Source organism: Eurosta solidaginis, chromosome 1, assembly GCF_040869045.1.
Source record: "Eurosta solidaginis isolate ZX-2024a chromosome 1, ASM4086904v1, whole genome shotgun sequence".
Taxonomy (NCBI): domain Eukaryota; kingdom Metazoa; phylum Arthropoda; class Insecta; order Diptera; family Tephritidae; genus Eurosta; species Eurosta solidaginis.
The window spans coordinates 378,698,915-378,715,979 of NC_090319.1; the positions used below are offsets into that span (position 1 = coordinate 378,698,915).

The 17,065-nt window shown below is 35.5% G+C and overlaps 1 protein-coding gene across 2 annotated transcripts in view; it reads right to left on the reverse strand.

The window, feature by feature from the left end:
- Nucleotides 1–17,065, reverse strand: part of beat-Vc (beaten path Vc) — a 238,310-nt gene that overhangs the window by 13,858 nt on the left and 207,387 nt on the right. For both annotated transcript variants that reach the window (XM_067763212.1, XM_067763213.1), the window contains exon 5: nt 5,447–5,580. In XM_067763212.1, coding sequence (XP_067619313.1) covers nt 5,447–5,580 — 134 coding nt within the window. The remainder of the gene's footprint in view (nt 1–5,446; nt 5,581–17,065) is intronic.

A 17,065-nucleotide genomic window follows, 5' to 3' on the forward strand; every position in this document is an offset into this window, starting at 1 on the left:
AAAGTTCTCGCAAAAGCAATGCTGGCGCAAAAATAATTTCATATAAAGGAAGTGAAAAAAACTCTGTCCTTTTTGACTGCAGCAATCTCTGTGTTCAAATTCGTCCATTTAACAAAGTTTTGTAAAAAGTTTTTATATGGGAAAATGCTTCAAAAATTTCTTAAATACTGTAAAGTTTACACACATTTTAAAAAGTTTCGCAGAGGAATATTTTGAGCTAAGCTGGAGCACTGAAGATTTTATATTAGAGCGCTTTTAGTTAATACATCAGGTAAAGGATTGAAATCAATCCCAGGTAGCCAGGTATGTAAGATTATCAGTTTGGGTCGGTTTCTTTCTTATCTTTCCGACGAGTGGACAAGTGGACTCTAAAAAAAATATTTATGGTGCGATGTCAAGCAAAATTCAAAAAGGCGGTATATCTTTGACGAAGTTAGTATTTGAGAACTTTTCCTACCGAGAAGTGGACCGAGAGCCGATCTATTCTAAACAAATTTTTATTGAAGCGATTGGCTTGAAACTTGGTACAGCGGTACTTTGTTGACTAGCTTATTATCTGAGAAAACCTTCTTTCCGGAAAGTGGACCAGGGAACGACCTCTTCCAAGATATCAAATTTATGGTGCAAGTTACTCGAAATTCGGTACAGGGGTACATCTTTGACCAATTTAATATTTGAAAGACGTTTCTTCCCGGAAAGTGGACCAAGGGCCTAACTATTCTGAAAATTTTAATTTATAGGGTAATTTGTTTGACATGTTTTTGTAGGGATGCCTCATTGGCTGGCTTATTATTTGATTAACATTTCACTACGGAGAGTGGATCAGGATCCAAGCTATTGTAATAACTCTTTTTGTTCTTGGTGTTTAAGACTGACACTGCCCGAAGGATTTGGGGATTATTATCGATGTTAATGTTCCTTTACCGGATATAGATACGATACATTCTGGAGCACGCAGCATTAAGGTACTAGCCCAACCATCTCGGAATCGATTTAATATAACCATATTGGATCTTCTAGGCCATTCTGCGATCCAGTTTTATGAAGGGCTAGGGTTGCCAGAGCTTTGTCTGCTAAATATGTGTACGATATTAGCTATTATTTTACAAAAAATACGCCACTGTGCTCTTTGTTCTATTCCACTGCTAATACATATTCAACACTGACCAACGAGATGATGAAGAAAGTAGCCACAATCCCAGTCTGCGGACTATAAAAACCTTCGTTTTTATGATTGGGATAAGCGGGACTAGAACCGTTAAAAGCAATAATGACCCTATTTTGAAAAGTTGCTAAGCTAAGTTAATTGAAAGTACCCCGCGAGGAGAATCCTGAAAGTTCGTCGTAAGAAGATAGGTAATGTGGAGGGAAGATACAGCTACTTGGTGAGTCATTTAGTTGTGATTATATAGTTCCCACGGCCGCCGTGGTGTGATGGTAGCATACTGAGCCTAGCACACCGAAGATCCTGGATTCACGCCTCGGCCAAAGCAACATTACAATTTTAGCAACAAGAAGCAATAAGAAGACATTTTTTCCAGTCGGGATCACCTTCGGCAATGATTTGGAAAGCACTCCGGGTGCGTTTCTGCCATGAAAAGCTTCTCAGTGAAAACTCATCTGCCTTACAAATGCCATTCGGAGTCGGCATAAAACTTGTAGGTCGCGTCCCACAAACTTGTAGGAAAAATTAAGAGGATCACAACGCAAATAGGAAGAGAAGCTCGGCCTAAAATCTCTTCGGAGGTTATCGCGCCTTACATTTATTTATTTCCATTTAAATAGTTCACAACAGGGCCGATCACGACCCTAATAAATCTTTAAGTGAACCAAGCTTTCTTTTTGTAACATTATTTCGCCCCGATCCGTCACAAATTGTTATCGATAGCCTCTAACCCAAGTCCAAGGAAGCTTACAGTTTCAATAGCGTACTAAGTTTTTGATGGAACACCATCATACAGAGGCCTAAATGCCAATCTGATTTTAAAGTAGTTGTAAGCGAGGTCAGGCTCAACCATACTATCTCCTTTCGGAGAATATGTCTCACAATGGCCTATGATATCTGCGATAAAATCCATGTTTATAATAATGCTGTAGTTCTCGATGCCAGAATGTCCATATCACACCGCAACATCTACCGGATATGTGTTCATTTTGATTTCTAGGTAGTTGTTGCTCTAAGATCGCCGGTGATGCTACTCCGCACTTCTTGATGTATTGAGTCTAACAGTTTGATAATACTCGTGCCATATACCATCCTGTGCCATACACCATGCCAACACGCCGCAGTGCAATATCGACTTTTTTAAACCTTCACCGAATTATTGTCTAAATGCTGAGTTCAATTTAAATTTAAATTGAGCATATACTAAATACTTTGAAAATTTAGTTTTTTAATCCAGCATAAATTTTGCTTGCCTGAAAAATTTAAGCGAATCGCCTAAAAAGCTAATCCGATTTGATGGCAAAATAACGCGTTGAAAGTTTATCAGTTAAGCTGGTGCGGGTTTTTAATCATAGCTTAAGCAGATGTCTTTGTTACAGATTTAGAACACTGAAGCGCATACAAAACTTTTTCGGGATCAACGGGGAATTAAATGGTATTCAATTAAGGTAGGTCAGCTTATATGTGAGTTTTGTATTGTTAGGATATTCAACTGTGCGGCTGTGTGAGTGACACTCTTGCTGTCTCATTTCGTACTGAAACGCTATGTGTTTTTCATTTATGATGTTTTCTAACCTATCACGTATAAAAGAAAAAGCATTTTGGACCACTAAGTAATATACTGAAATTGTGGGGTTTGTCTATAAATCGAAGCGGGTAGGGAGCTATTGTAGCACATACATTCATGACATGTAACAATGAATACTTAACGCAATGCATAAATATTTGTATATGAATCAGCTGCTCTAATTAAGTTCTATATACGAAGCCAATAAAAAAATGCCATTTATGTAAGCCTTTCACTGCAAGAGCTAGGGTATCTTGCTAATTTACGGACACTCACTATACGGAATTATGACTAAATTCAAACTATTTTATGATATGGATCTCTGATGGATCCAAATTAGGGGAAAGGTTCAAGTCTGCTATATAGTAACACGATGCACATAGAACCTCATCAGGAAATGTCCTGGAAGTCTTCCATATTGGGTTATCAATCAAAAATTGATTAAAAGTGATGAAAAGGAGGAGTTGCATATGATCCAACAAGCAGGAAAACTGTGGCCCTAATTCTCAATTTCCCTCCCAGTCCATCCCGAAGAAGCATTTGTTGACTGGAGTCATTCTCTGGTTGATCTCTCGGCTGACATTCTTTTCGTTGTTTATGTTGGTTCGCATATAGATGAACCATTTGGCAGTATCGAATTTATATCTCTGTCTATAGTAATGCACTATCAAGCAAAAATACGGTACTACTTTTCGCGCTGTGAAAATATGCTTAGAGCTCAACAAAAAGGAGTATGGGTGCAAGTTTATTATTTAATATGTGGGTGCTTGAACTGCTCGGGGCCTGGTAATTTTTTTTAGAGCGCGTTCATGTTTTCAGCAAGAGAATATATTTAATTTTTAAGTATTCTTGCAAGCCTCGACTTCATCCCAGACAATTCAGATTAATATCATTTGGGCACAGGGACATACAATTCACCTGAAAACTATCACCCGGACCTCCCATCGTACAAGTAAACAACTGAACCTATTAAAGATTGCTGCATGACCCCCAGTGTTCTGATTATATATAAAAGGAAGATGAGAAATTTCTGGGCAGACACTACCTGCAGGGTAGCGATATACTTTTGGCTGGAAGTAGATGAAAACGGTTTGCTGAAATAATTGTGTTCACCACGGCTCATCAATCAATGATGATTGGAGGTTTGACGGGTCACGGTCCAATGGCAGTCCATGCGCTACGTCTCAACAAACAGCAAAACCCCTCTTCTTGCAGCTGTATGGAGGGTAGCAAGTGGAATTATCGAGTGTAATATTCATGGTTGACTGCCCAGCTTCTTTCAGAACTAGTAGAAGGTCTCAACTAGCTAGGATCTCCGAATGACTTATCCAAGGTCAAAATTTGTCTTATTTAATATCTAATCATTGCGCAACCGTCCTGTAAACAGTTTTTGCTCACGTAAACATTATTTAATGTAGTATCACAACGGACCTTCATATTAGACTATCTTTTTGTGCTGGCCATATTATAATTCGAGCTAAGCTTTCACACTGAAGAACCAAATATCTTTCTTGGAAGTAAAGTTCCTCTTCTTCTTCATGTAGCGATAAGGAGACTTCTGGAAAGTTTTGTTCAGATATTGATTCGGTATATTCCGGTAATAACACCACTAAGGTATTAGCCCAACCATCGCCGGAACGTTTTTTGATGACCACGTTGAACCTTTTAGGTCATCCGATCCCCTCCTTTTGTCAGTGGTTTGGGCTCGCCAGATCATCACCTGCTAAATAAAGAGGATTTTTCATGGGTAGCTGAAGTCGGAAATTGGGTTTGATAAGCTTTAAAATGCGCTAGCAGATTCCTGAGAGGGTTGCGCTACACAGCTGCTTCAATCCTGCTGATTTGTGCCTGACGTAAGGTCGTCAACTATGATTTTAATGTCACAGAGGGGGTCTTTTCTAATTTATCGTAAAAAAAGTCTGTGTGCTATTCAGCCACCTCATCTTTTGTTGCATATAAGACTAGTATTATATTGAAAATCTCTGCCGTGATCCGAGCCGAGATGACCGCTTACAGCCGTGAATGATAATATTTGGTGGCACGGTCTCTTTCCTAGTACAAAACGAACCCTGTGTCTACATTTCTCGCTTCTCCACTTCTGGGTTAGTGGACGCACATTCGCAGGTTTCTGTTGTCCTACTGCTTTGCTCGTCTCGCAAATGACTTAAGCTATGCAAATTTGTATTGCTTTTTTAAGCGTCTTTGAAACGGTGTCTTATTCTTAACCGGGTTATAAAAAATGGCCCAGGTTTATTATCCAGGATCGTGGTTTATCACATCAAAATGAAGTTACGCATTCCGTAGCTACTACCTCAGATATCGATCGCTATTCCCCAATGTAAAATATAGGGGTTAGCACCGGCACGAAAATATCAGTGTCAATATCTATCAATTTTCATCAATTAAATTCTAATTTTTTCTTTTCGATAATTTAAGAAAAAAAACTGTTTTATTATGCAAACCAATATCACACGTTCTTTGGGTTATTAGAATATGTTTGTCAACAGTTCTTCTAGACAAAATTTATACATTTCGTAGCACTGCTGGCTTATTCCATTTTTATTCATACCCCCTACACTATTTTCTATTGGGTATTTTTATTTGACAGCGTGCGCGTGTGTCCGCTTAGCTGCCTATACATCATTCTCCCAAATGTCATAAATAAATATTTTTAAATGTGGGTATTAAGTACTCATACATATGCAACTACATACCGTTTTGTTATTGATATACCACGTAAGCGTTGCTGCAGGATTTGACCACTCTGAGCTGCAGTTAACTGCCAGAAAATCCCCATATCGGTACGGATGCACAATGCCGCTGATGAACGGATCGAATTTGGGTAAAACTGCAAATAAATGCGAAAGTGACAAAAGAATATGAGTAAAGTTAGATGTTGGCAGATGTATACATTAGGCTGTTCCATCTAAAAAAATTTTATTTTTAGAAATGTAATATTTTCAAATGAAATATTAAAACTTACTTATTCATGAAAAATAAAAATAGTTTATTAAGCTTTTTTAGATGATACATTCATAAAAATTTTCAAATATAAAAGTTTTATAAATATTTTTTATGGACAAGGGGATTACATTACGTGCAAAAAATAATAAGCTAATACAATTTTCTGTACCAGAAATGCTGGTTAGTTAAAGTTTCTGTTTCAAAAGCAAAAACCTTAAATTTTTTCCTTGACTTAAAAAAAAACGTTTATCAAATAAAAGACACCCTAATATATCTTACTAAAATGAATGAAATTTCGTTAACGTAATGACATATAAATTTATAGTTTGAGATATGATGGCGATATAAAAAATCGCGTGATGTTAATACCCCGACTAGCTAGAAAGGGGAGCCAAAGGGTATACAAGAGCAAAGTACAATAGACTTGATATTCGGGTTCAAACGGGTTATGCAAGCAGTTTTAACAAACAACCAAGCATTACTAACACAACTAACAAATGAACGTAACAGAATTGAAAAGAAACAAACAGACACACGCCATATGCATAAATTCGCACAAATTTGATAGATAAAAATTTATATAAATTTTTATTAAATATAAAATCCATATTCATAGCCATTTGCACGCAATCAAAGAAAATGTCCTTTCATAGATACATATGTAAATTTTTAACCCATATGCACTTTGTTATCGTTGCATGTCTGTTTGTATGTATACAGCAGCAAATGCACGAAATTAACATTCGAAATTTTTTCCGAAGCAGTTTTTAAGATTGTTTTTCATAGTTTGAATTTTAAAATTATTGTAGGTTTTTTTTTCAAACTTAAAGTTACAAATTTGAAATTTTCTCAAATTTTCTCGAATTTTTAGTTTTTTTAAAACGTGTTTTGAGATTGCTTTTCAAAATTTAAGTTGAACAATACTCAAACAAGATTTCGTCAACCAAACTTTTAAAATTTTTTTTCCATAATTTCAGAAAAAACTGAATTGCAAACCAATATCAAAAAAAGTAGAAAATGTAAGTCCCTCAAAAATCGAATTGATGTTTGAAAATATGTTTCGGAAGAGTGTTAAATATTTGTTTCAATACGAAAAGCGCATAGTTTTATTTTCAATATGCAAGAAAATCTGAAACATCCTTCGGAAAGAAAGTGGATAAAAAGCAATTCGAAATTTGAGGCTCCTGTAACTTCCACTTTGTTGGTCCAAAATTGATTGGGCTACAAAGCTGCATATTCCAAGAAATCATAAAACAACAAATACAATTTATTAGAGTTTTTGAATTTTTTTAAAACGTTTTTGAGATTGTTTTGCAATACAGTTACGAAATACTGAAAAAAAATTCATATAAGTAACTCTAAAAAGCGTACGATATATTGGTAACATTTTATCGTATATGGATATTTTTTGAAACCGTTTTTGAATTTGGTTTACAAAGTTCCAGTTAATTAACTAGAGTAGGTTTATTTTTAAACTCAAAGTTAAAAATTAGAAATTTTAAAAAAATTTATCGAACTTTTGATTTATTTTGAAAACTTTTTGAGATTACCTTTCGAACTTTTAGTTACAAAATGCTCAAAAAGTTCAGAAGACTTTACAAAAGTAAGAAACTTTTGTGAAATTTTTTCGAACTCTGGATTTTTTCGAAAACGTGTTTGAGTTTGATAAATACAACTGGCCCCATAATTTTAGTAAATGACACCATGGATATACTTGTGGTCTCTTTAAGATCAATATCAAGTTCAAAATTTTCCTGAAATTTTTTCAATTTTTGATTTTTTTTCGAAAAGGTTTTTAAATTTTTTTTAAAGTTTCAGGTTTAAAACTAATGCAGGTGTTATTTGAACTAAAACTAAAAGCTCGAAATTTTCAAAAAATTTTCTCGAATTTTTAATTTATTTTTAAAATGCTTTTGTGATTGCTTTTCAAAGTTATAGTTACGAAATAGTCGATAAAATTAAAACTACTCCAAAAAATTTAGAAAGGTCTTAGAAATGCTCAGAATTTTCGTAAAATTTTTTCAAACTTTGTTTCGAAAATGTTTTTGAATTTTTTTTTTTTCAAAGTTTCAGGTATAGATTTCAAGTTGGTTTTTTCTTAAACTATGAATAAAAATTCGAATTATTCGAAAAATTTTCACCAATTTTCAAACTTTATTGAATATGTTTTAAAAATTGGTTTGCCTAGTTTAGAATACAAAATCCGTGAAAGTTTTTTTTCAATTATTAATTAAAAAAAAAAAATAAATAAAAAAAAATTAATTGATGAAACATAATAAAAATTGCTACTGCTTTTTTCGTGTTCGCTGCTGTATAGCCAAATGTAGCATAACTCTGCTCTGGTCATAAATTATATGCATAAAATAAAATTCGATTTGTTTACGTCATAATGGCTTATGTCAATGCCACAAGCATGCTCCAGTATTTATGTGCACAACTTTTATTGAAACTTACACAGGTACGCACACACACTCTCTAGCATGCTCGTAGATATTTAGTTTTTTTTTTATCGAAATTGGTTTACTTAAGCTTTTAAAATATTTTCGTATGGATTAAATTGGATTTTGTTACAACAATAGCAACAATATGGATTTTAAAAGTTTGCATTTCAATTTTTGTTTTTTTTTTTTTTTTTTTGTTGAAAAATATGAAACAAAGGAATATAGCAAAGCAAAATATATTACTTTCTGATAAATTTGAACTCTCTCTGTTGGGCATTTCATAATTTTTTTAGTCATAATAATTGTATGAAAAAAGTTTGCTGAGTGTATTTATAGTCTATATTGTGTTAAAGTCAAACAAATAAATTGATTATATTTTATTTCCCTTCAATTTATAAGTATGTATACACTTCGCACAGATCAGCTGAGGAGAGCTCACAGAGTTTATTAATTTTGTTCGCTTAACGGTACCCCGTAATGGCATAAACTAATCGAGATAAATATAGACTTCTATATATCAAAATGATCTGAACGATAAAAGAAATTCAGTTAGCCATGTCCGTCCATCCGTCCGTCTATCCGTCTGTCCGCGAACACGATAACTTGAATAAATTTTGAGGTAACTTATGGAAATTTCGAAAATATCGAAAAATGAAAAAAAAAAAATGCTATAATTCTATACCAAATACGAAAAAAGGAATTAAACGGGGTGATTGGATTGGTTTTTTGACGCAAAATATAACTTTAGAAACGGCTTTGTAAAATGGGTGTGCCACCCACCATATTAATTAGAAGAAAATGAGAAAGTTCTGCAGGGCGATATCAAAAGCCCTTGGAACCATGGCAGGACAATATTTGTGGTATTACATAGTTATATAAATAAAGAGCAGTACCCGACAGATGATGTTCTGGGTCACCCTGCCCAAAATTTTGACAATATCTCGAAAACGCCTTCACATATACAACTAAGCGCCACCCGCTTTTAAAATACTCTTCAATACCTTTAATTTGATACCCATATCATACAAACGCATTCTAGAATCACTCCTGGTCCACCCTTATGGTGATATCCCGAAATGGCGTCCACCTATAGAACTATGACCCACTCCCTTTTAAAATACTCTTTAACGCCTTCCATTTGGTGCCCATGTCATACAAACACTTTGCAGGGTTACCCTAGATTCATTTTCCTACATAGTGATTTTCCCTTATTTGACAAAGGATGAAGGGAAATCGTTCCAAAAAACGTAACCCTTGGTTTACAATTTCGGACTCTTATCGGACTCATAATAAAGAGCGCTTCGAAAATATTTCGGGGGTGATTTAAAAAATTAAATGATAAAGAATTGCGCTCAAATTTAACCAAATTTTCATATATAAACAAAATTTTCTAATAAAATGAATTGATAGCTGAAGGAAGATAGAAAAGGCAAGTTTCTCCACTTTTTAGTATTACGATTTGTATGTATCCATAAAAAAGATAATTTTGTCTCCAATGCTCTCAGGTGAGTATGTAATGTTCATTTACACCCGAATTTAGCCTTCCTTACTTGTTTATTTTATCTAGAATATTTCAAATATATATTCTTTCGTGCGTCACATGTATGAACCATTCAGGAAACTTCTCCATTTATTTAAATTTTAAATTGAAGTATCAACTCACGTGATACCGACCATTTGTTACGTATGCACATATTTCATATTAAAGAAGCGGCAACATTACTTAACGATGTGTCATGCAAGTGAAATCCTGTGAGTCATTCTAATTGAATCAAGTTCATATATAACAAGTAAAGGTGCCTAAGTTCGGGTGTAACCGAACATTATATACTCAGCGTAAGCTTCAATTGCACATTTCATATCAAATAAATTACTTTTCTACATAACACGTGGCACCGCCCGTTTAAACAAAAATGTTTCCCCATTTTCTCTTACAATAAATCTTGATAAGTGAAATATCATTGAATCAAAACTATTTTTTGCTAAGTTATAGCTTATTATTCTAGTCTACGACCCTTTTAAACTTGTTTTATATCGTCGGTCCAATGTCAAAGTCACGAATGTGCATATTTGATGTTTTGTGAAAAACGCGTTTCAAACCTCGAAGACATTCTTAAGTATAGAGATTTAATTAATAGATTTTTAATTTTGTATATTTCAACCACCAACCTGACTTTTGTAAACCACTATGTAATGCTAATGGAAAAATGTTAAAAAAAAATGCATATTAGTTTTGGCTTTGCAAAATTTGACATATATGATATACAAAAATGGCACATTCCTAACGTTGGCATTGCACCGACGATATCTAAGTTGCCGTGGTTTTTATGGGCATTTTTACTACAAATATTTTCTATTATAGGGAAAATTTGTGTACCCAATTTTATTACGATTCATTAATTTTTCTTCGAGTTATGGCTCCCGAAACATAGAAAATTGCTTAATCATAAAAGGGGCGGTGTCACGACCATTTTTTAAAATTTGAAGTTTTTCCTATTTATTGTTAAAAATTCACTTGCGAAATGAAATACCATTGATATAAAGCTCTTTTTTTTGCAAAGATATAGCTTATTTTGTGCGTCCACGACCCTTTGAAAAATCTTTTATATAAAAGTGGGCGTGGTCCTTAACCGATTTCGTTAATTTTTCTTCAAAGCATTCCTTATAGTAAAGGCAACCTCTCTGCCGAGTTGTGTTACGATAGGTTTAATGATGTTTTATTTATTATTAAAATTCAAGGTTCGAATCGAGCCCAAGACCAGAACAATAGTTTTTTTCCAATGATAATTATTGTTATTTTCTAATTTTTCTAAATTGGAAAAAAAAATATTGTTCTGGTCTTGAGCTCGATTCGAACCTTGAATGATTTATCAATAGGCCGATAAAAAACAAAAACAATTGTGTCAGCCGACATGGCAACTCTAACTAAGAAAAAGACGATTTGAGGAGAGAAATGAAATGAGCGAGACGAAGCAGTCTGTCTCGAACCTTCAGAACGAAACGTCGTATTTAACAAAATCATAATTCACTTAAATTACATTAAAGTGTATATTCATTATTTCTAATAATAATACTTTCTTCATTTAACATTAAATAAACTAGCGTGCGTCTAATTAATTATTCGGAACTCTGACAAACGTAAGTAGATATGCCATCGTGATAATATCAGAAGTGTGCGAAACCTATGCCACATAAGGATTGTCGCGTTAATAATAATTCGAGCATATTATAACAAATGTGAAAAATCTTAGCAACAATAAAAAGAAGTGTTGTGTTAATGATAAAATGCATTGAAAAACGAAAGCGTGCATAGTAAATAGTCATATATGTACATATGTACGAGGGAAAAAGTCCAACCGTGTCGAAAAACGTACAACGAAGTAGAAAAATTGCGTCGAAATTGTGAAATTGCAAAACACGAAAAAAATAAAAGAAACGGTAGTATACATACACAAATAAATGTACATGCGTCTATATGTACATACGAACGTGCAACGCGTCGAGTTTGCAACGAACGGTCGGTTAAATTGAAAATTCTACGACTTTAGAGTTTCATTATAAAAACGAAAGGGATAGCGAAAATATTCCTATACTAAAACATATATGTGTTTATGTTGTATGCAAGAGTGTCGTTTCAACCATTTTAAAACATCGCAAAACTTCTCAACTCGTAAAAGCTGAACTCGCATTTTCAATTTCTAATTAGACAAAAACATGAACTTTCGTAGTATGACAGTTAATGATCTGCGCAACAGATGTCGCGAGCGCGGAATTGCAAAGACGGGAAAAAAACACACTTTAATCGAACGACTCGAAGAATATGAAAATGTAAACAAAACCGCGAACGCGATCGCAAATGATACATTTATGAGTGCAAATGAAACGATGCTAATGCAAAGAATAAATGAATTAGAAAAAACAATTACCGATTTGCAAGTGAGTGTAACGCAACGTGAGTGTGAAATGCCAACGCAAAGCAAAAGCACTCAAGTAGTATCTGAATTTCGTCCGTCGGTTGGTTCGTCACCACAGTCCGAACAAATTACAAGTTGCATAAATTCGTTTGTTTCGGTACCGCTTACGTGCGTGCCGCCAACTAGTGTATCATATACACACGCACATTCATCGCGAATGAGTACAAATATTCAACCACCGTATATATCAATAGCAAATGACGTGCACCCGTATATGCAAGTCAACGAGCATTCTTATTGGAATAGTGAGAATATTCACAATCTAAATTATATGCCACCCATGTCTGTTTATAATGGGCATGCTCAGTTGTGTTATGACGAAAATTTCACGCAAACGCGATTTTATAATGAACCGAATATAAGAAGCAATATGCAGTCGAATAGTGTTCATGCTCATATGCAACAAAATCATCCATTTTCAAATGTAAATATACGACAAAATCCGTATAGTAATGTGAATGAAGTGATAGCACTTTTACCCGAATTCGACCCGTCAAATGAAACATCACTAAGTGCAAATCAATTTATAAGAAGAATCGAAATGCTACGTACTGCATATCAGTGGAGTGACCAAGTATTATTATTCGCCGTACAGCAAAAATTAAAAGGGCATGCGAAATATTGGGTTGATTGTCAAAATATTTTTAAATCGTGGTCGGAATTCGTCGCGAAATTTTGTATTGATTTTGCAACCGTTGAAAACGTCGCGGATATACACATAAAATTGGGACGAACGCGTCGCCAACGTAACGAATCTCCGCAAGACTATTATTACAAAATGTTGTCGATGGGTACGAAAGGAGGAATTCCTGAATTTGCTATCGCGCGGTACATAATAAACGGCATTAACGACCATGATCTCCGTAAAAAGATCTCGAACGATTACGAAAATTGCAATAAGTTACTACGCGATATTCAAAATTATTCGGTGTACAATAACATAAAATACGAACCGCTGAACTATAAACAGAAAATCGACGAATATACGGCTACGTCCAAAAGCCAAACGAAAAATGTTGGTGAACGTGAAATACCAGCAAACGCTAAAGTAGGTGAACGCGAAACACCTAAATCGGTTAAATGCTATAATTGTTTAAAAACGGGACATATTTCAATAAATTGTTCAGAACCACAACGTGTCGAAAGATGTGAGACTTGTAAACGTACAGGTCATAAAGCAATAAACTGTAAACAAGCGAAAGCAAAACCTAAACCAAATACGACGGTGAATAAAATAAATGATGTAATTCAAGATACAAACTTGACAAAAGTAATCAAAGTAAACGATTTCGAAACAAAAGCTATCATCGACTCTGGTAGTACGTGTTCGCTAATCCGTCATTCTATAGCCGAAAAAGTGGGCAAACTTGTAGAATGTAAACGCGTCTTAAGAGGATTCGCAGGAGGCGAATATATGTGTAAAGCAAACATTTCAGTTGTACTTGAAATTGACAAAAATTATAACCAAGCCGTATTATTAGTGGTTAACGATGATCACATTGATGAAGATGTACTCCTCGGAAGAGATGTGTTTTGTAATAACAAAAATAGGCTGGTTATAGAAAACAACAAGTGTAGTTTCGAGAAATTAGAGAACGTGTCGAATATCTCAACGAATGAACGATCGGAATTGAAAGATATTATTGAAGCAAACCGCGATATATTTTCTGAGTCTGTAGCCGACCTAGGTACATGCACAGTCTCGAAAATGAATATCGAATTAACCAACGATAAGCCAATAACTTTAAAGCCATATAGAGTGCCGTTCGCTAAACGTAAAATAGTATCTGATATTGTATCTGAACTATTAACAAATCGAATAATTCGTCATTCGGAATCACCTTACGCGTCACCGGTCGTGTTAGTTGAAAAAGCCAATGGGGAATCGCGATTATGCGTGGACTATAGAGCGCTAAATAAAATTACGGTGAAACACCCATATCCCATGCCAATAATCGACGAACATTTCGCACAACTATCGGGAAATAGTTATTTTACGACATTGGACTTACGGATGGGATATCACCAAATAGAAATCGAAGAGTGTGCGAAAAAGTTTACTGCTTTCGTGACTACGGATGGTCACTATGAATACAATAGAATGCCATTTGGCCTGGTAAATGCGCCTTCTGTATTCCAACAAGTAATGAATAAAATAATTGCGAAAATGAGAGCGGGTGAAATACTCGTATACTTGGATGACGTCATAATTCCAAGTAAAACGGTTAAAGAAGGTTTATCACGTCTTACAAAATTCTTAAATATCTTACGAGAAAATGGTTTAACACTACGTTTTTCAAAATGTAATTTTCTGGCTGAAGAAATACACTATTTAGGCCACGTAATAAATAAAAATGGTATAAAACCGGGAGAAAAGAAAATAATCGCTATCAAAAACTTTAAAGTACCATCTAGTATAACGGAAACTAGACGATTTTTGGGTTTAACTGGGTTCTTCCGGAAATTCGTACCGGAATACGCGCTAATTTCGAAACCAATAACGAAACTTCTCGCGAAATCAAACGAATCTTTTGTATGGGGTCGTGAACAACAAGAAGCATTCGAAACCTTGATCGAACGTTTAAGCAACGCACCAATTCTGGCGTTGTACGATAGGATGGCCGAGCATGAAGTACACACCGACGCATGTAGTGTTGGCCTTGCCGGTGTGCTACTTCAGTCAAACGACAATAAAACGTGGAAACCAGTATTTTATTTTAGTAGGCATTGCACGAGTGCAGAAAGTAATTATCATGCGTACGAACTCGAGGTACTCGCCGTAGTCGAATCCCTCGAACGTTTTCGAATGTATGTACTAGGCAAGCATTTTCGACTAGTAACGGACTGTTCTGCCATAGCTAAAGTCAAAACTAATAAAGAATTAAAATCTCGTATCGCGCGTTGGTGGATGAAACTTTTAGAATTTGATTTCGATATAATTCATCGCCAAGGCACACGTATGGCTCATGTCGATGCTTTGAGTCGCGCACCAGATCAGCCACCAAACGACGTAGAACCGGCTGGGTTGGTAATGAAAGTTAATACTTCATCCGAAGACTGGCTCTTGACAATGCAGTTGCAAGACCCAACGTTATCATCGATAGTATCAGTACTTAAGCAAGAGAAGAAAACAGATCAAGACGCCCAAATTCGACAAGACTACGAAATTAAGGATCATCGATTATATCGCCGTACGAAAGATGGGTTACGATTCGTTGTACCAAAATCAGTTCGTTGGAGAGTAGTGCATTCTTGCCATGACGAAATGGGACATTTTGCACTCGACAAAACGATCCAACGAATTTCGACACATTTTTGGTTTCCTAAAATCCGCAAATACGTTAAAGATTATTTAGCAGCATGTCCAGATTGTTGCTACAACAAATCTCGTCACGGTGTGGCTGAAGGTAGGCTGCATTATAGTGAACCTGATCCCATGCCATTTCGGATCCTTCACGTCGATCACTTAGGACCTTTCGTCAAAAGTAATCGTGCAAATTGCTACGTTCTGGCAATATCCGATAGTTTTTCCAAATACCTGGTAGTGAAGCCAGTACGCAATACGAAAACCACCGCGGTAATCAACGCACTAAACGATATGACAAGCTACTTTGGACTGCCTGTCAAAATCATCACCGATAGAGGTACATGTTTTACCTCGAAGCAATTCGAACAGTTTTGTGAAAAAAATTCGATCCAACATATTAAAAACGCCGTACGTACACCTCGCGCCAACGGCCAGGTTGAGCGAGCTAACCAAACCATATTAAATTATCTTCGAACATCGACCGATAAACCGAAAGAGTGGGATTGTCATCTACGAAACGTGCAATGGTCAGTCAACTCACAGCGCAACGATACGTCAGGTTATTCGCCGAACGAACTAATTTTTAATTTTCGTCTCCGCGATATCGTACAAAATAAGCTAATTGCAGCTATTCACGATACAACCGATAATCCGAATCCGCTACCAATCGACGAAAAACGGCAACAAGCCCTTGAAAATATTAACCACGAAGGAGAAAAATGGAAACGTAGGTTCGACGATAAGCACCGTACTCCGACAACATACACTGAAGGTAACCTCGTTGTTATTGAGAACGAGCCAGCAGCAACTGGCGAATCGAGAAAGCTGGAACCCAAGTTTCGCGGTCCATACGTTATTACCCGAAGCTTGGGAAACGACCGATACCTCATAGAAGATATTCCTGGTATAAAAATAACAAATCGCAAATTCTGCTCAATATTTAGTACCGACAAAATAAAGCCCTGGTGTCACAGTGCACCCGAGCTCGAGGAATACGACGACGACGACGACGACCCTGATCAAATCGAGGTCGATTTGGAGTCAGGAAAGGCCGAATTGTCAGCCGACATGGCAACTCTAACTAAGAAAAAGACGATTTGAGGAGAGAAATGAAATGAGCGAGACGAAGCAGTCTGTCTCGAACCTTCAGAACGAAACGTCGTATTTAACAAAATCATAATTCACTTAAATTACATTAAAGTGTATATTCATTATTTCTAATAATAATACTTTCTTCATTTAACATTAAATAAACTAGCGTGCGTCTAATTAATTATTCGGAACTCTGACAAACGTAAGTAGATATGCCATCGTGATAATTGTTAATAAACCATGAGCACTTGGGAATGTCAAACAAAGTAATTGACAATAAACAAAAATCCAGCATTATCAGTGATTTGCACCAGATGGCGCAACACTGAATAAATATAGTTGGTAAAAAGGAATAAAAGTAGCAAATTTGCCAGTCAAACAAACCACCGCTGTATAGCTAAATGGTTAGCGCAGCATGCCTAAAGCGTACTGATGATGAAGGCTTGGCACCCTTCGAAATGGATCTATCTGCGCAGCTATGGCAGGTTGTCTGACAATTTTTCTACTTACTATTCTAAAAACAAAATACAATTTTTCAAATTTAGAAAAATTAAA